The sequence below is a fragment of the Poeciliopsis prolifica genome, unplaced genomic scaffold (genome assembly GCF_027474105.1).
Source record: "Poeciliopsis prolifica strain line A6 unplaced genomic scaffold, Auburn_PproV2 SCAFFOLD093, whole genome shotgun sequence".
NCBI classification, from domain to species: domain Eukaryota; kingdom Metazoa; phylum Chordata; class Actinopteri; order Cyprinodontiformes; family Poeciliidae; genus Poeciliopsis; species Poeciliopsis prolifica.
In genome coordinates this window covers 422,224-443,245 of record NW_026562468.1, presented here as the reverse complement: position 1 = coordinate 443,245, position 21,022 = coordinate 422,224, and the positions used below count along the sequence as shown (strand labels likewise).

The window sequence follows — 21,022 nt, the reverse complement described above, 5'->3', positions numbered from 1 at the left end:
TAGTCTGTGTCCTATATTCCCTCAAAGAGAGGTCAACTCCTCTACAACTAATCTGACGTACCCTCTGATCTCCACTGGAGATTCCATTTCACCCGGGTTTGATTAATAGATTAACAAGAGTAGGCACATATCCAGCAGTGTATGCATGGGCAACATGATTGCTGGGGCTAAGGTGTTTTAATGCCCAGATTACATAACATTTAACACTCTCTGCAGATAAGAGGAGTGTGAGAAACAGTACTGGGGTTTGAACAGACGAGGATTGCCTGGTGTACACTTGAAGATTAGAGCAAAGCTTCTGGTAGTGGAATAAAAGATGACTGCAGTCACCTTTGAAGTCCGACCAGATGGAGGATGGAGGAAGAGGGGAGCATAAAAGAAGACTCACCTCCAGTTCCTGTCCCCAGAAAAGGAGGCTCTTGGAGAATAAGACCTCCAAGAACCCAGAGATCAGCGACAATAAGAAAAATCTGGATTAAACCAGTCCTCCCGAGATACCTCTCTTCCTCCATGTTACTCCACTAATTGAATTTGATTTCTTGAACTGAAGCAAAAAAGCCTTTCCACAGTTGGTGGAAAGGCTTTTTTGTTATTGTTATTTAGGGATTCAAGAAAAGCAAAGTGACACATTGTGGGATGTAATGTTATTTTTTGCAATAAATATTAAAACAAGCCAATATAAGAGACTCATTATCTAGAATCTTGATATTTTGTCAAATGTAATAGATCAAGAGATCAGACTAAAGACAAAAAAATTGAAGAATGAAAAGAAGGAGCTGGGGATGAGAGAGGGATGAGGAAGTAAACACGGGCAGCAAGGAGAAATATGCGTCAGTGTTATGGCTCCAGGCCTGCCTGCTGAGCAGCAAGGGATGCCAGTGATGGACATATCTGACATTGTGCTAACAAGCAACCTCTCTGTGCTGGGCAGTATGGTCTGGCATATGTGCGGTTTGGTATGTACATACACATAAACATTACCACAAACTAGGAATGCACAATATATATGGTACAAACAACAGAACTTTAGCCTGCGATAGAGATCTGCATTCTACTAGCTAGCCACAGTATTGGTTGTTGATGACATGACCAGACAGCATCAAAACAGAGCAAGCTGAGAGCACAAGGAAGAGCTTGTTAAAAAGGTAGATGCAAAAACATCAATTATCTTGACCTGGTTTGGGTTTAACGTCCTGCGGTCTTAGTGGAGGTAGATGTCACGGTCAAACGGATAAAAGTTCATGTGGGATAGGTGTGATCCCTGCCATCCATTGATGCGCACGGCCCCAGGGGATCCTGTTTCTTACCCTTCTCTCTATGTTAGTGCAATGCTCAGGAGGAGCATAGCAGATGTCATGGTTGGAGACCGGACAAGCGCTATGGGGTGGGGTGGCAGTCTGAAGTTCTTTTCAAAACCACATGCACCAAAAAAAACTTTGTAAAAGCCCACAGTGAATCTAGCAGGAAGTAGAAAACTTCTGGCGTTTAAACAAGTCCGAATCTTAAGACCAAGGAAGAGTTACAAAGTAAAATCAGGAACAGAAAAATGTAATTTGCAAAGTGTGTGTAAGTTAGGAAATACAAGAATTTTGCCAGGTCTCCTTTCAAATGAGATGGGTTAGGGTTTTTAAAGAGAGAACACATGCAAAGTCAAGCATGTGATCGAATGTTAATTTGGTAACATAGATGCTCAGCTTCCAAAATTGCTACATCTGAACGTTGCTATTTTTTCAACATGGACCAAAATCTCGAAGGAATGTTTCGAACATAGAATGTTGAATCTATACGATGAAGAAATGGTTCTCAAATGCAAAAGGTGGACCTTAAGTGGTAGATGAGGGAATTTCCCCCCAAAAATTGTGAGGATTTAACTATTTTATTATGTTGTTAGCTTTTGTTTCCTAATCTGAAAAGAGAGCAACTAAAACACACAATGACAGATTTTCACTCAAATGAATTCTATCCATCTGAAAGTAGGTTCTCTTCCTACATTTAAAGTCCTTCACAAGAGCATCTGACTAGGTGAAAGATTCTCAAGCGAATGTCCACAGATAGAAATGCACTCTGCAGTGTGAGCTGCTACACAATGGCAGCGGAAGATTTCTATCCAGTCGAAAGCATTTCCCTCCAGCTATGTATCACTCCAACGGGGATAAGTTAAAGTCCATATACACAGGTCGCTGTGTTGGCACTCCAGATAAACCCGCAATTCCTCTCTGTAACAAAACCGTGTCTTGTTTTCTCCCCTGTCTCTTCAAAAAATAAATAAATAAATGTCAGTGACCCCGTGTTAATTTCAAAAAGACTAATTAAGGAGACTTTGTTGCTTTCTCAGGGCTGCAGTTCTGAAGGGTGATGGGGGTTCAAGCCAGCAAATATGATCATGCTGAAAGTGAGTTTATTGCCCACCCCCGCTTTCCAAACAGATGCCAAGGCGAAGCCATCATGGATCCCGATGGTCTGGAACTGTTACCCATCATGATCCAGAGCTGTTATTCCTGTGTACTTCTGACTCCCTTGTGTAAATCATTGGCCCATCAGAAAATGCTGTTCCCTTTCTTCCCCCTTCTTCATTAACTGATAAAAAACCCAAAATAATAAATTTATGTACAGAGACAACTTCCTATCTGTGGGCATTAGCCTGACTGCCAGATCATTTAAGTCTATAGCTCAATCACAGCAGCAGATGGTACTGATTGCAGAGACTTGTTGGGGAGGAGAGAATGTGAAAGGGTAAGACGAGGCTCATTATCGCCTCTTTCTGTATCACCTTTTATGCCTCTTGTTTCTGCTACAATAACAGTGATTTGCATGTACAGCACGGCCTCCAGGCTTTCAAGGTAAACAAGAGAAAGACCGGCTATTGCGTTCACAGACCCTTTTAGGAGATATGACCATTTAGTAATTACGATACCTTTTTTGTATCGGGTTACTTTGCATCAGGTACTGCTCGGTTTTAAAGCTGCAGAAATAAGCTCAAGATAAAGAATTTCTGTTAACTGTGACCTTGTTAGCTGCGTAGTGCACTCTGTTAAAAAAAAACTGTCAAAAACATGTCTGGGTTTGTCAGGTCTACCAGAGTCGCAGTGTGTGATTTACCCAGCTGCCCACAAAATGTTTTACTGCATCATTCTCCTGCTTAACCCATACGCTCTTCGTTTTCACCGGCACTCAGGCCAAAACCAGACCGCAGAAACGAAGCAAGTTCAGAACATGCAGTACAAATCCAGTTGGCATGGTAGATGCGTCTCTGTTGACCTTTTCAGAAAAAAAAGAAATTAATTTCAGATCCTTTCATTGAGCAAATGCAATCATAACTGTTTATAAACACTGAGGGGTACCTCAACCTCTGCTGGATTGTAAGCCCAAAACGCAATTGAAAGCAGTTAGCAGCCAAGCGAGGCTAAACGTGATCCCTATCTAAGGTCATGATTGCACGGTTGAGTGTGAGGGAGAATACAAGCAAGCCAGCAGAGCTATCAACGTTGGGGATGTGTGGTCTGGCCAAAAGTGGATGAAGGCTTGGAAAGGAAATGAGGGTGAATGTGAGACTGCACAGAACTAAATGTGCCCTGGTGTCAAGAGTGGGGTTGGCTATCCCAGGAAAGAATCAATTTCAAATGTTCTATACAACCTAGGAGCTAAAATGCACCGTGAACGTGGATATGGATGACACAGTCATTTTTCCCTCCAAGACAAGAAAATATCTGTGATATCAAGCGTTGAAAGCAAAGCAAAAATGATTTGGTCATGAACCAATGTCTAAGGGCTTGAAAAGGGATAAGATAAGACACTGCTTAATAGCAACAACTCCAGACAGCCCTGTTAAAATGCTAGAACCTTAACTCCATCCTTTTTGCAGTACCTTTTGGTATTGTTCAGGTAGAAGTTTATCATAGAAGTTTGCTAAGCAAAAAAACGTCTTTGCAAAGACACACACCACATCTTTCATTGATAGACTGAAAAGATGTCGCTGGTGCACAACTCTCTTCAAATTAAAGTCTGGGCTCTGGCTCCACCATTCCAAAACTTTAATCATCTTCTGGTGAAGCCATCCTGTTGAATTCTATGTATGGTTTAGGTTGTTCTCAGGCCTAAAGTTGAAGTTCATCTTCATCTTTCTGGCAAAAACCTGCAGGTTGGAGTCAATAATGATTCCTATTTGCTACCTCACTTTACCTTGACTCCACCGATAGTAAAACAACCATAAAGCATAATACTGCCTCCACTGTTTCTTTAGTGCAGGTTTGGAGAAGTACCATGCTGCTTTTAGCCAAACAAACCTTATGGTCAAATTTTTCACCCATAAATTCATCAGACAGAATGTAAATGCAACTTAGTAAAAATTTTGGACGGTCTGCTTTAGTTTCATTTTAAGAAAACTAGTCCATCTTTCCAACTATCCCAGAAGAATATGGAAGATTGTTTTTCACATCTACAACACAAACAGTATTCCAATGTAGCTATGTTTCCATCCAATTTTTAAGCACATTTTGAGTAAACTTTTAAAATGTTGAATGTACTCACTCCTATGAAATGTGAGTTTGCTTGTTGAAGGTAATGTAAATTACACATTTGGTTTTCAAATTATTTTTCATTTCAGTTCTTGATAATAATCTGCAATAGCTGCTCAGGGTGCTAATGGAGTTTTGGTATAGGATAGTCATAAATGTTGGTTTTAAAAAAAGAAAGCCTATAAGGTTGGTTCAGTTTTTGTCTTTGTCATATTCTTGGAAGTGCTGCTGATGCCGACCAAATCTATTGTTGACTTTGTTCATTCAGTGCGATAAGGATGTCTACAACTGTTAGAGTAAATGCTCTTATCTCTGACGCCCCCCTTGTCATGCGGCCCTCCCGCTCCCCCGCTGCTTCCAGGATGTTTTTAGATGTCGAGGAAAGCAGGTGGGGTATGCAAGCAGAAAGTTATGGGTTTAGGGGGAAGTGAGCAAATGTTTTTGTGCCTGTGCTTTGGGAGGAGTCCTCTTCCAAGCAGTACATCATCTCAGATGAATCCCTAAAAACCTCCTTTTGTCAAAAATGAACAATGGAAATGACTATAAAAGTATTACTTAATTAGTTTTCTTGATAGAACACAGAGTAATTCATCATTTTGTTGGTTATTACTAAGAACTGAATTCCCAACCTGTAGAGATGCTTTAGCAAACACTCAAGTTTTTTCCAAACATGTAAGTCAATGCAGGTTAAGTCTCCATTATCACATAGCCAATATTCTTCCTCCTGACGCCAAACCACCAATGGTAAGTGGTTTCTTTTGTGGCGCCACGCACCGTTGAATAAGTGAGATAGCATCAGCTCGCGTCTGCAATCTGCGGCCAGCTTTTGACTGACACAGCATGACACAGGCTGTGGAATGGGAGCTCCTAGATTACAATTTGCACATTATCTTCGAACGCTGCTCAAGTCAAAAGCCTGTCACAACAACAGGTACCCTCGGGATATCACACAGACACATACCCATACACACACGGCCAATAAAACACAAAGCTGAAACATGGGCTGTCAGGCAGTAGCATGAAGAAACAGATAAAAAACACAAAACTGTGACCTTTTTACTTACTTGGAACATAAGAATCAACTTTTTTTTTTGAAGTGGATGGAAACTTTCTTACCTGCAGAGACAAAGAGACAAAGGAAAGGAATGTTTAGTGTTTGTTATTTTAGAGTGGATGTCACTTCTCGCCTATATGGATTCATATTCCTATCTCACAGGGTGAAACGAGACGACTGGATGTCCATATTTGGGCATGTCAGTGCTCTTCTTGTTACTCTGTTTAATGACATAGTACCTGGCTCCAGCTGGTTCAGTTGATGGACAGAATTCCTCTGACTGCAATCAACTCTTATTCTCAACAACATGCGCAGCAAAAAGTTACTTTACATGACAAAATTAACACTCATCAGAAAAGGCATACACTGAGGAAAAAAAAGAGAAAAGTAAGAATGGGGTTGTGTGATTTGTGCAAAAGCTGCTGTTCATATTAGAGAGGAGTCAAAAAAACGCAGTAGGCAACTGGAATTATTTGTTTTTTCTTCCCCAGCTTTACTGGTGGCCAGGTGATTGGAAATGAAAAAAAAAATCCAAAGGTTTTCAGACCTTTGAATGCACCTTGCATAAGCTTCACCACATCATGCTGACTATAGCACTCTTCAGTGTGAATGCTGTTACTGAGAAGAAAAAAAAAGATTTTCAACTTTTTTCAGTATTAAAGGTTAAACAGAAACAATGAGATGGAAGAAGCTGAAAAAATCTTCCATAGGAAGACAATGACCAGTCTGGAACCAAACAGGAATTGCTTATATTTTTGAAAAAGTCTTATTAAAAGATACTACCTAGAAAGCTCACTTAAGTAGAAAAATCTATATGGACATGTTTACAATACAGAGAACCAATAACAGGTTGTGATGAACCATGAACATCTCTGGTTAATAAATCAAACATATCCATAAAACAGGAGAATTTGCCTGTCTTTGTGGTCTGCTTGCTCAATTATGTGATATGTACTGTCAAAACATAGCACAGAGAAACCATATGACGTAACATTGTATGTCAGATGATCAGAATCAATCATTTTTAACCACCACAGAAAGTTAGACATAACAACATCAGTCATTCAAACAAATAATCTTCTTCAAACAAATAATCTTCTCTTATGAGCATACTTTCATTACTGCTCATAATGCTAGAATCTCTTCCCATGATTCTAAATCAAGTCTTTAGTATGTTGAATGTGGGATTAATGCAAGACAAAAACTTCTGTTTTATATCAGTTATTCACAACTCAAGTTCAAGTTGCAAACTCGAGACCCCGTCTCTGTCCTGTGGTTAAGTTATTAGAAACAGTAGTCTGTTAACCTAAGATATCCCATGTTCAATTTCCATTTCCCACACCACTTCTACTCTTCTAATGTGGGACTCTAATGTACAACATTACCCAACAAGAAACACATGAGAGAGGGGCCGGGCTTCCTCTTAATTCCCTGTCTAATTACTCGTCCCAACTCACCCCGGGTCAAAGACCCTGTAGGTCCCACTCTAATCCATCTCCTCGGCCCACTTCAAAAGGCGCTGATTACAGGGAGGAGAAAAATGAAGAAAGATGAAGATGAAATGAGAGACAAGGCAGGACAGAAAAGACGGCAAGATAAAAAGGAGAAAGGGAGGGGGAAGAAGGTGGACTGAGCCAGAACACAAACACATCTCGTCTGTCTCTGCACAGTCTGGCTTGTATGGTCCATACAGATCCCCCCCTTTCGATTGTTTTTGCCTATAGCTCAGCACCGGAGGGGTCTGTTTACATGTTCTGCAGCTGAAGCACACTCACGAGGAAAAACCAAAAGATCTTTGTGTCACATAAACAGCAGACCGATTCTCAGAGTGGCAATAAAACCAAGCAGACAAAATGCAGCACAATGGCGGCACTGTTTCAGTGAACATGTGCAATTTTTCTTTTTTCCATTTTTCAACCGAGACCACATGGACTTTCTATTACACAATTTGTGAGGCAAATTCTCACAGATAAGAGAACCATGTGCAAGAGCATTGGTTTCCAGAACAGCATACTGCTATTATCTTAACCCCTAGACCAGTATGTCCGGTGCAATCTCTTCAAGTGGGGTTCACTTTAATATTCAAAAGACAAGCCAAGAGTTTGAGGATCAGTAGCGTAACTATCAACTCTTTCTTCCAGCAGATGTGGTATACGTTTCCTGCCTCTTCGTAAACCCATCGCCTCCAACGTGCCTGAGGTTTTCTTTTTCAAAGGGGAACTGTAAGTGAATCCTGACAGCACGCTATACGTCAGCTTCATGATTCTCTAAGTACTCTAATATATGCTGCCTTACGCCCACAAATGGAGGGTCTGGAGGCTGAAGAAGTTGTAAAGAGCAATTTCAAAGTCAGAGATCGAAGACGAGTCAAGGGAGAAAACAGATGAAGGGAATAAATGGCAGAGGATGGACTTAAAACCTTCGGGGATGGTTGGCTGACTCTCTTTGGTTGGTCTTTCTCTGTACCATGGATGATCAAGGCCTGGAATGAGGCTGCACACTGGCTAGACTTGTCTGTCTACAGGTTGAAATTTAGGACCGATCAGGCGCCTAGACCGGCTTTGCTGACCGCCTCATTGTTGTCTTACTCTTACCTCTCACAGAGAAGGAAACTGGCCACCCAAAAAGTGGTCGAGTCATAATGCATGCACAGGCTTAAGAATTAAGAGGCCCATTCATATGTGCTGAAAGTGCAAGTACAGTGTCTTGGACAAAAACATTTCCACATTTAGTCACATTACAAACCACAAACTTTATTGAATTCATTCAGGATTTTATGATGCTATGCATATTCTCACCTTGATTTTTTTTAAAAAAAGTCTCTAAAGGATATCGATGGACAATGTAGCAAACATCATGCTAAACCAGGGGTGCTCAAGTCCAGTCCTGGAGAGCTACCGTCCTGCAACTTTTAGTTGCAGCCTCACTCCAGTAGACCAGGCTCAGCTATGAACAGACCTGGTAACGAGTCATTCATTTGATTCAAGTGTGTTGGAGCAGGGATGCATCTGATAGTTGCAGGATGGTAGCTCTCGAGGACTGGACTTGAGCTCACCTGTGCTAAACTGTGCATGATGTTTGCATTTGTTTTACTGTTGACTTATGGGAGCTGAAATTAACTTCAATTTCTTTAAACACAATTTAATGCAGTTATTATGTGGTTTTTAATGGTGAAATTGTAATTATTATTGTAGCTCTTGTCTTGAAGTAGCTTATTGAACAAAGTAAGCTGATATTTTGTTAGTATTTTTTTTAAATCAGCAGTTTTTGTGATTTGGGGCTTTAACGGTAGTTAAGTTCAGCCACTGAAATATAATCTATTGATGGAAAAAAAAATTAAAGGATTGTATCACAATAAATACCAGAGAATATTGTGATAAACTCGACAATACCTGATAGCTGAATAAAACACACTTTTCAGATTTTTATTCAATTAAATTCATCATGCACTACTTTTACTTTTCATCAATTAAATATAATCCTGGCCTTGCAGAAGCCAGGCCCTGTTCTATCCTTGTGCTGTGTTTTCTCGGCTACTGAGAAGATTGCTTGGTGGAGGCCAATCGCTAACATTTTGCCATACCGTACGTAATGAGTGTTGAAGGGAATTATGCTGCAAAGTGTTGTGCACAAACATTCAAAATTAGACTCTAGCCAGACCCTGTGGTTTGTAGGGCCACAGGGTCGTACACTCTTTCTCTGACTTTAACAGCTTAATATTTGGAAGTGTGGCAAACATGGACTGAACAGCTTCATTCATTTTCTCCATTGTCATTGCCAAACTACAATCTTATATAGGCAGACTAGAATTCAAACCAGCACAGAGGCTTGTGCTCCCATGTGGACCAACCTCCAGAAGAGAGGTACTTTAGCTTACTAGAGGCAATTGTTGGCTGCCTGGAAACCACCAAGATGACTTCAGATGATTGTAAAATATCTAACCGTTTCTTTAAATTTAACATTGTCATTCACAGCTCCTTCTGTTCACTGATTTTCTGGGATGAAATTCACCCTTCGAAATTGTCCTCAATTGGAGAAATTTCAGACAGAGGCCTAAAGGGAGATGAGAATCGAGCAGAATCGCCCAGGCTGAAAGAATTCCAGAAAAAACTATGAAATGTATTTATTTGCAGAAAAACTTGAAGGCTGGGAATTCTTTAGGAAAGGAACTGATTTGCAATCTCTGTTTGGTTGACTGTAAATAGTTACAATTTACAGGAGAAACCAAATGTAAAATGTGAGCAAGTGGCTCCTTCATCAATTCTTTGTCAGTTCTACAACTATAATAAAAAAGTAAAGAGCTTTGCCAAGGTCCAGCGAACAGCTTGATCTCCTTTGTTTTCAGTAGTGTGCAGCAGCCCAGGCAGCAGTAATGATCATGGTGAGATGTCTCACCGTGCCTCTGATGTGGAAAGTCTGACTGGGATTCAAATCAGCAAATAAAGCATAATTGTCATAGTGGAAGGGGTGGGGGGCTTGTTCATGTCTCCTTCCATCAAAGACCAGCAAACCCTGAGTTTCTGTTTACCAGCCATTATTCACTTCCCCCCTGCCATCCCGCATTCCACTATCTTTCTGTAATTGTGCCTTATTTTGCCTGGCGCGATAAGGGAATAATGACACGAAGAGGGTGATGCCGCCTGTTGTGTAAACATTTGAATACTATTTCTGATGTTGTGGTATCAGTTTTCTCTCAATGTCTAATAAAAGTGTCCATTTGTGGGGAGGCGAGCGCGTCCGAGAAGAGACAAGCTTCAACGTTTTTCAACAGTCAATGAGGAAAACACATGGTGTGGAGTCAGTGCAGCTGTTTCACCACAGCCACAGATTAGAGAGGGACCGGAGGGGCTTTTAATTGAATGTGAACGCACAAGCTTTTAATTTGGCCATGGTCTCACACACACATGTGCACGCACACACACTCACAAGTAGGTTATAGCAAGGTGGAGAGGAAGACGACCCCCTGCATCATCCCAAACATCACTTCTGTCCCTCCCCTCCTCTTCAGCCAGCAGATCATACGGTTCTAATTACAAGCCATGGGAAAACAGGGAAAACAACAAGATTTTACAACAACAAGACATTGTGATGAGCTCAGATCAAGCGGCAACATCCGCTGAGTCTAAAATCAAGTTAGGGAGCACAAGAAGAAGTTTTATTTATATAGCACTTTTTCAGCAACAAGGCAAATGAAAGAGCAAAGTTCAAGAGAGAGTATAGAGAAAGAAAAGAACAAGGGAAAAAAATTACACACACACACAAAAAAAATAGAGACTCAGCTACGTAAGGAACGAAAACATGTGAAGCTACGTTACAAGGCGGTGTATGCATTCCAACAGCTGTGACCGTGCAGACGAGTGGAAAAGTGACGGAGAGCTCTGTGGCCGTCCACAGCAGGGACTCAGTGGAAAACACCACATGAGAAGCAGAAAGAAATCCAAGCACAAGAATATTTTTTTGATTTGCTAAATCGGTAGTGTTTCTGGGACTGGCATCTGGCCTTCATTTCTGCTCCGCTGTAGGTAACCAAGGAAGAGTGGTGGGGGGAGACAAAGGAAGGCTGAGATAACAATGCTTCCATCACAGTCTTTGGTTTCTAATGAGCTCGTGGGAAGGATGCCTCCTTGAACTGCTCAGCTGACTTGTATTTGCTGTTAAATGAGCGCACGCAACGTCGTGGCAACCGGTTGTGTTCACTTCCTTCCTGAAAATATGGGACTGTTTAATGCCACGGTGAGGCCAGTTTGTTGTTGCAGCAAACCCCCACCATGGACAGACATGCACACACTTAACAACACAAACACAAGCAAACATGGAGCGGGACTGCGAGTTTGTGTATCCATCCATGATAGATGGGTAAAACAGAGCATCTTTTTTTTTTAAACCCGGGCAGCACTAACTGATGGGTCTGACATTAGAGCACTGCAGGCCATGGTGTGAGGGCCTAACGCATGTAAACACCAGACAACAATGAGGAGATGGACCAGAGTGCACGCTTGTTGTCATTGAAACAGACTTTTTATGAGCCTGTTCCCACAAGCCACAGAGCAAAACTGGGAAACAGTAGATTTATTTTCCATCATGTTCTGTCAAGGAGGTCTGGGACAAAACCAGAATCAACATGTACCTAAGTTTATGACAAGGTAGAGTTCCAAAACATACCAAGTGATACAACTTCTAGTATGGTTTAAAGTCAAATTGAAAGATACCAGAGAAAGTGGCAGGAATTAGCATTGTTTTTCTTACTCATACGTTACAGCAGAACTAGCCCTTCCCTGCCTCTTTCTGACTGAGAGAAGATTACACCTTTGCCATTACTTTCAAGAAAAACTAATTTGGCTGTAAGAAGTTGAGACATGTCTGCATATCATTAAAGCTGCAGTAAAGCGAGAGTGAGAAACCAGATAAGCAGATAACACAAAGACTAAAAAGGAGTCGAGCGCAAGATCTGTTTTATACATTTCAGTTTTTGACTTGTCATAGAATATCTGGGATTTGGAAACTTAAGTTAGGTATTTAATTTTCTAGTACACACACAGGTGTTTCAATGATGCTAGCCACACAAAATGTGCTAATTGATCTTTGGCACGATGTCACACCTCACTCTGCAATGACAGATGTCAAGATAGCCCTTGCACGCAAGTCCTATCTAGTTTAAAAAAATAAAGTAAAACAGACAGTTGGTAGTCTAAAATTGCTTTTATTTGGTTGATTTTACTATAAAAATGGGCATAGGATGCTGCGCAGTTTATGCAGCTGACTGTGAGTTGGTTGTAAACCAAAGTTGTCATTTTATTGTGTAATTTTTGATGAGAAAAGAAGACAATGATAATTAGCCACACGAAATGTGCTAATTGAACTTTGGCACATGAACTGGCAACTCTCAGTATATTTGCAATGGACACTTGTTAGGTGGACTCTTTTTCTTTTTCTTTCATGAAGCACACGGTCAGGCTGGCTCCCTGATTAAACACACTGGGCTGCTGGTGAAGCTGATGTCCAGCTGGGTGCAGCCCTACTTGGTTAGCATTCAAATTAGACCGGAGCAGGCAGCAGTGCTGGTGCACACCTCTCTCAGACAGGACGTTTATTTTATTCTTTTTTTGCATAAATATATATATATATATATATATATATATATATTGCATAAATATATATTGCATAAAGATGCAATATATATATATATTTATGCAATATATATATATATATATATATATATAGCATAAATATATATATATATATATATATATATATCTATATATATATATATATATATATATATATATATATATATATATATATATATATTTTTATAAATATATATATATAAATATCTATCTATCTATCTATCTATCTATATATATATATATATATATATATATATATATATATATATATATATATATATATATATTGATAGATAGATAGATAGATAGATAGATATTTATATATATATATTTATAAAAATATAGCTTATATAAGCTCATCCGTCTTATATTTTTGTCATTGCCAATGAACTTCTCTTAAAAAATTAGCTTCAAACCAGAGAGTGGGGAGAAAAAAAGACTTCTCTTCAAATGGAGTCCTGATTGATCAAGACAAGGCTTTAAAGAAGTTGGGAAGTTTTTTTTGCTGTGCTGTCAAGAAATTGAAGGGGAATTACTTCAAAACCCGTTTTAAAAGACGACACCTCACCATGCTGAAGAGAGAATGAACTATCATCTCCAAAGATCTTGCAAGGCATTTATTTGGATCAGTTTCAAATTCCATCTGGAGATGTTTAAACATCATTAAAATATGTGCTGGCTGAACAGCTCTGGCTCAAATTACGGCCCCTGAAATGGCTGAAGAAACACACAATTTCAACACCCATCCCCGACTGTTGTTCCAACGGGGTACCGGAGTCGGAGTGCACAGCTTCATTGGTCAAACGTCTAGGATTTGTTAGTATGAAAGCTGCTCTGGTGGGAACCCTGATAGAGGTCATTTAAATTCAGTCAAACGAGAGCAAAAGTGAACAGAAATAGGGAGAGACCAGGATGGTGGTCTATGCATAGAAGAATGCATAGAAGTCACAGTTCAGTGTGGCTGTCTGCATGCAGCCTGTGCCAGAAAAAGAAGAAGAAGAAAAAAAAAAAACAATCCCTGAGCGTCATTGGGATCTGATTTCAGCACAGAGCCAAGGCAGGAAACGGGTTTCTCTTGGAGGGGGGTGAGATCAGGGGTTTTGAACCTCATCTCTTCAGAGGAGAAAAAAAAACAAAGAAATTTTAAAGTCTTTAACAACTGTCCCCACCACTTCTTTACTCATAGTGCCTTATCTGTTGCCAGCATTTGTATACATGGGTGCATCTTCACCTGTACAGTCCAAACCTCCACTGCCAGCGACAAAATCACACAACTGGACTTGAGTCCTTGTCATGGATGCTTACGCCACAGAGGGGTTAGCTAAGTTCAGAGCCTTGTATCAGCATCTGGATCACAACCCTACTTTATGGAGCCAGAGGGGGATGCTCAGCACATGTGCACCAAATTAGTTCTGGCTTCACAATGTTCAGAGCCTTAAAAACCCTTTTGTTACTCAGCTGTTATGCAACACGCTTACCCTGCATGTGCACAACAGTCTTTATGTTATTTGTCACAAGATTGGGCTTTACTGCTTGTAGGCAGCTTCCTCCGATGAAGACGACTCCAACGGCACTCTGCAGTAACAGCAAGTTCTCTAATGCAAGGGCATGGAGACGGTGGAAAACAGCTTGTGTCTCAACAGATGAGAGGTATGATGAGGAGAAGGAACTCTTGTGAGAATAGATGTCCATGTCAGAGGTATGCATCAAGGGAAAAATGTTTCATGCATTAAGAAACAGCATGTGGCCTTTGGTTTCAGTTTTTTTGGTTTTTCTCACAAAGAACAAAGACATTATTTTCTAAAGTACAGTGTGAATTATGTACAGGTGAGCCATTCAAATGAACAATATGACTGAAAAAGTCACGATATTAGGGTTTCATATCAGTCAATAGCAATAATTACTGATGAGATTTTTGTTTAAAATATCTGAAATACTGCCAAACCAGAGATATGACCTTTCCTGTTTTATCAATAGTTTTCACTTCATGCTATGAAGCACTGAGGTGAAACAAGAAACTGCTTCTTGTTTCGACTCAACATGTTGTTACTAGGCAACCAAAGAGAAAATTAGTTAGTTGATGCCACCAACCTTGCTTAGTTAGCTATGAGAGGTTAACCTGCTGAAAGCCTTTCCTTGGTGTGGTTCTGGATCAGAGTTCTGTGAAATTATTGAACATTTTATCAGGTGTATTTATTTCTATACTGATCACATCTATTGCGATATACATTGTTTTGGATTTTTTGCCCAGCCCTACTATAGATTGACTTATGAAGTTGGTTGCTAACTTTATAAGAGTAAAGAGGCTAACTACATGTACTTTATACTTTGCTTTGTATTGGCTCAATAAAAACTAAAAAGACTGTAGTTGTAATGTGGCAAAAATGTTAAAATTCTGAATATTAGATTTTTGTGATATGTAGATTTGCTCCAACAAAACTACATATCCCATAATCATTCTCCCAAAAAGGCGGAATGATTATCCTCTTCTTATATTAGGCACAGCCCTGCGATTCATCACTGGCTAGAACAACTGGCACCTTTCTCTGTCCAAACTGTGTGTATTCCGACGACAGATAAGATACAAGAAGCAAGATTGCAGTGTCAACAAACCATGGGCTCAGCATGCTCAAAGCCCTCGAGGACACAGACAGTAAAAACAAACAGGGCGGCCCGGCCGGCAAACACAAAGACTAACCCTCGGAGCACCTGGTTTGGAGGGCGCCATCTCACTCCCACCAGTATCCTATCTCTGCATCCATTCGGATGATCACATCTGGTGACCACAGGTCACCAGATGTGACCACTGGAGCTGATGAAGAGCAGGGTGTAGCTGTGGACTGCTGCACAACTGTGGCTGCAGCTGTTCTCAGTGCAGGTTCCAAGAGGCAAAGACACAGATGAAGGAGAGAAAGAAGCTGAATAATATACAGGTGGCAAAGGAGATGAAACAGAAGCGCCGTCCTAAAATTATCTGCAAAGATCAAAGCAGTGACATTGTCGGCTGATGCATCTTTCTTTGCTCTTGTAATGTTAAAAGTAATGTGGCCTTCCAGATTCGTTTTGTTCCATTTCTTTCTTTTCTCAAAACATCAGCTTAATATCTTGCTCTGACAGCAGATTCCTACAAATCCAGCCATCATCAAGAGCTATGCTATAAACCTGGGCTGTGAATTGGGGGAGATATAATACAAATCAAATACAGCTGGAAAAAGACGCAGGGGGAAAAAATAGTCAAAACAGCAACAAAGGCAGAAAATTGCAGGAGCTCTGAACTTCAACAAGCCGACTCCATTCAGATCACTTAAAGATTGAGACAACACAGTTCTGACTTCTGAAGATGCTTGAGGAGAATATGGGTGGGATTAGTTGGGTAGAATTAATGACCTCATAGTTTGGTAAATTCTTGCAGAATGCTTTGATTATCTCGGTGCGTCTTATTCCACTGAGTTTCTGTCACTGAGGATGTTGAAAGTGAGGCCTTTTTTTTTTTTTTACAGAAAAGAATCTAGATTTTTAGATTTGTTTAAATAAGCCCACTGTAAGGGCCCTTTAAATGGAAAACACTCCTGATTGACGGCCTTTTTGCAGTGTGCTCATGTCTCTCCACTGCTTGCTTACTTTTTCTCTTGTGTTTATTTTTCTCTTGCATCTGTCCATTGGAGCTTTGCTGATCCTCCCCAATATGCATTCCCTTCCTGCTGACAGGGTTTGGCCATCTTACAAGAGATCTGGCCAAATTAAAAGATAGCAGCAGCACACTGACACAGCAACGTGTTGCAAATCATTTTAGATAAAGTCTTGTGATGTTGCCTGAGGGAAAGCAAAGGCAAAAATTTACTTTTTTTTTTGTTTACTAAAACTTGTGCTACATCAGATCAACCTAGAGGTAAATATTTAAAAGATCCAGGACTCCAGTTAATTTTACAAAAGGTGTGTCCGTTTGGTGTCAGAGTCTCTAATGGTAGCCCATAGAAATGCAAATCTTTCAGGGTTTAGCAAATTATTCAATTTCCAAATGATTTTTGATTCAGAAACATTTTTTAATTCAGTTGTTCTCGGTGCCAGTTCCAAGAGGCAAATAATGGTTTCTATCCTTGTCCGTTTGTGCAGCAGACCACGCAGCATCCTACGTACATTTCTAAAGTGAAATCAACTCAATATGAGTGATTTTATACTACCAGAGGTCTGCGTTTTAATAGGCCTTCAAATGAGCATATAAGTTGTTTTGATGTCCATCATGGCGGAGTAGGTGGAGATCTGGAGAGTGTGACGTCATGTGCAAAGAGTTAATAAGAGAAGAAAAATGTAAAACTATGGAACATTTATTTAAAGCACTTATCAGATTCCAAATGGTGTCCAATTCCATCATTATATATTTAAGCAAAAACAAGTTTGTGAGTAAAATTCTCCAAGTTAAATTGATGGTATTAAGTTAGTTTAGCTGCCTGGTTTTTGCTTAAATAAGAATTTATCAGTTAATTTTTCAAAAAATATAAGTTTTCAAAAAAGTCAAAATCACTTTATCAATTTAATAAAGTCCAAATACAAAATTTGTGAAGAATTTAACTAAATTTTGAAAAAAAAAAAAAAAAAAACAGGTGCTATTGCAGCATAGTTTTGAAAAAAAGTTTTGTATTAGCTATCTTTTCTGATGTATGTAAAAAGCACGGTTGGAGTTTTGGAAGTTTTTTACTCCGCATTGTGGTAAAAAAAAAACTGTTTTGAGATTCTAAAAACACAATCTATTTGTTGAGATTTTGAAGCTATAAAACTTCATATGACACATTTTCACTCCATAAGGTACCACAAAAGACAAAGTAAAGAACACTGAGCTAGCAAAGATAATCAGCATTGATATCTCTAAAAGTGGAGTTCAGAGGAAAGATGAAAGACTTAATTCAGAAAAGATGGACTTCAAGAGAATTATAAGTTTTGTAATAAAAACAGATATTCTTTAAATGAGGAAAACTAATTAGAGCAAACATCTAATTACAGAACCCTGCCCTAGTGTGATATTTTTAGCATCTTATTTACAGAAAAGCTGATGATGTGTTTCTTCTTCTATGCAATTACCCTGATTGCCATGTTGTTGCTTTAATCCAAGTCATTAACTGTCTGAAAACAACCTGATCAAAACCGCTCGCATTCCGAAGTGGCTTCTCCGAACAAATGCTTGGATTTAGTGAGATTTTGTTCACTGATAACACAAGTACTTACAATAAACCCCATGGAAAAAATAGATCATGTTTAGAATTATTGAAAATTTAGAAAACAGCTTTGAAAGCAACAATAAAAACAAAACAATCTAATCAGTTACAAGTATCACTCTTTTGATACCAACCCTGGAAAGCTACAATGGGGATGTTTGAAAAGAAGCTTTTTGTGCACAGTGATGGTTTAACTCAGATTTTAGCCTTTTTACTCAAGGTTATATAACATACAATGATGGATAACTGTGGCAACATTATATCTCAGAGGTACTGAAAAGGTGGCTTTATGGATGCAGAACATGGACAAAGAGCAAAAATTGAGCTGTTATGATGGGACTGTCATAGAGCAACAGTTTTCAGTCAGAGGCCTTTTCGCATTTATTGACAGACTGACTGCTTCTGTATATCACTTCCTGCCCACAGCATTTCCATCCACAACAACACTTGCAAGATTCTTGGATGCAATAAATTACAACAAAATTTAAATTCCCTTTGAGATGAATAAAGGATTTCTGATTTGAATTGGATTGGATTTGACCCAGAAACAGGACGGTGACATAACCCAGTGGTTTTTAAAGTTTTCATTGGAAGATGAAGAGATGTTAAACATTTTCTTTCCTTGAAAAGACTTTAAAGACAAGCAGTGCTATTTTTGCTTGAGGCTTTTAGCTAATTTATATCATTAATTTTAGCTAGTTTAATCCCTATTGACTCATCATATCTTCATGATCCAGGATCTGGACAGATTTGAACATCGCTGATAAATCAGAAGCTCGACCGAAGAGACCCACCCCTCTTTCCATCTCTCTGGAAGAAGCTGACGCAGCTTCAGACCAATCGCACAACAGATGCTCTGTTCTATGCCTGGCGAGCTTCTAGCTGCAGCCGGGGCCTCCCTGGATGAATGCGGACCTTTTTAAGGCCCATGCCACACACACTCACACACACACAGAAGTGAAAGGGAGGAAACAGCATCCACATGCAAAAAATACAGCAGTAAATTTTCACAATTAAAAATTTGTATTACAGAATGTGATTGAGAGCACAGCCAAACTCTGCCCCCCTAATTTTTAACAAATTGAAGGTAAAAAACGTTTTGTTTAGACGGAGGCCTCCCTCACCTTCAGACTCGCTGTTAAAGGCCAACCTCAAAATGTGTAAGGATAACACACAACCTTATCCAGGATAAACACACGACCGGGGCGTTAGAAAGAGGGGTTGTGTGTGTGCGCATGTGTGTGTAATACAGTATGAACAGCATGTCAGTGTTTCAAACGGTCCTCAAACTACACAGAAACCATTGCGGCTGATTCCCATGCAAACAGAACATGGACGTCTTTAAGCAGAGGCCGTTAGTAAGAGGTTGTTTATGAGTCTTTGCTCTACTGTTCGGATATGTATGTGGTTTTTATGCGCTCAGTGCTGCTTTATGCTCCTAGTTATCAGTTTTAAAGCATTCTGAGGCATTTAGAGGCTGGAGATGGAGTTATGCGCTCATCAGTGCTATTGGTTACCCACAACGACAATAGCTTGACACCTCGCTCCATCCAAGCACAGTGATAAATCAGATCCTTTTCTCACGTGCCAAATTTGATACTGATATCCAGCGTGCCGGTGGTGTCCAAAGTAAGGGCTAGAGGTTATTTTGCTTATTACACTTTTTAAACAGGATAAAATTATTACTGAAATATGGCCTGTCAAGAAGATACATTTTGCTGTCCCATAAGTTATTGCAATTAACAAATAACATTTTGAGTCCAAATTCAAGTAATGGGTCTGAAATCTCATAGACCAGAAGTTGTACAGTTTGTTGCTGAACATGCGAGTAAAATCTGCCTTGGCTATCTGACAATGTTCACATGTTTCACTGACTTTAGAATATATACTTGAGAATCTGGCTCTACTATAAGGAATTTAATGAAGAACCATGAACTGAATTAGTCAAGCACAAGAAGTTGACCTGTTTCCTTAATGTAATGCATAATTTCAGATCTCAGAGATGTTTACTCCAAGTTGTTCTGACTGCTCCGAACTCATTGAGGGCTAGTGACCGACGAAGTGTTATTATATATTTTTGAGATGAGACCTTTACATTGATTGGGAGTTTGCAAAATGGCGTCCATTCTTCCATTTCTAAGTGGAGGAACGGACGTCGTTTTGCCATTTCATAGAGAAAGCAAGGACTAATGTTACAAACAAATTCTCAAATCTGGAGATAGCGGAAATTCAATTTAGACGTGCTGGCATCAAATGTAGTTAAAATTCCATCTATAATGATCATTCAAGTTATTTAAGCCTGCTCTCCACAACAGGGCAAACACAAGATCAATCTTATATGGCTGGCCATAAAACATGGTTATCACACAAGGGTCTACAGACAGAGGTTTGTCATATTTAAGTGTTGTCTAAATTGTGGCTAGATTTTTAGGGTGGAGATTACAATTGGGCGAAGAGAATTGCTTTGGGGAGAGAGGGAGCTTTGAGGTGACTAATGCAGGGAATGATGATGGTTTACATGCATTCAGTTCTAATTGGTACCAGTCAACATTTGGTTGTTGAAGCAAACAGACTACTTTTTGTAGGTTTGATCCCCAGTAACAATTCATCAGATTGGGTAGAGTCACAACGCCCTGTTCTTTGTGTCTCTGAAGGAAACACCTGCTGATTTTGAGGTGTTTATAACCACACGAGAACGAGGACAGCTGTTTATCAATAAGTCTGAAGAATAATTATTGCATAAACAATAATTACAGAAATAATTTTCAAAGGGTCATTAATTTTTGTTGAGTTCTTTTTTAGTCTTTAAGAAAACTAAAGACTGGTCTCAGCCTTCTGGGAGTTCAGTTTGTCACCTATTACCGAAATCAACTCAAAACCTTCATGCAATCGCAACTGACCTATTTAAAGTCAGTCACCCCTGCCTTAAGACCTCAAAGTCCTTGTATATAAGATTATATATTTCAATTATAATCTTAAGTATAATTGAAAGGGGTTTGATAGCTAAAGCAGAGAGAAGTGGGCTTAGAGGACAGCCCTGCTGGGTACCTCTCAATGCAGAAAAGGGCCTAAACCTTAGTCTGTCAATGATTATACTTGATCTGAGTGATTTATGAA

At 39.6% G+C, this 21,022-nt stretch overlaps 1 protein-coding gene across 2 annotated transcripts in view; it reads right to left on the bottom strand.

Annotated features, from left to right (window-relative positions):
• Positions 1 to 21,022, bottom strand: part of pdzrn3b (PDZ domain containing RING finger 3b) — a 115,874-nt gene that overhangs the window by 41,264 nt on the left and 53,588 nt on the right. The window contains exon 1 of one of the 2 annotated variants that reach the window (XM_055022960.1): positions 5,579 to 5,630. The exons of the other annotated variant lie outside the window; for it this stretch is intronic. Within the exon in view, the coding sequence (XP_054878935.1) occupies positions 5,579 to 5,587 (9 nt within the window). The 5' untranslated portion in view covers positions 5,588 to 5,630. Of the gene's footprint in view, positions 1 to 5,578; positions 5,631 to 21,022 lie in introns of those variants that run through there. 2 annotated transcript variants of the gene reach the window in all.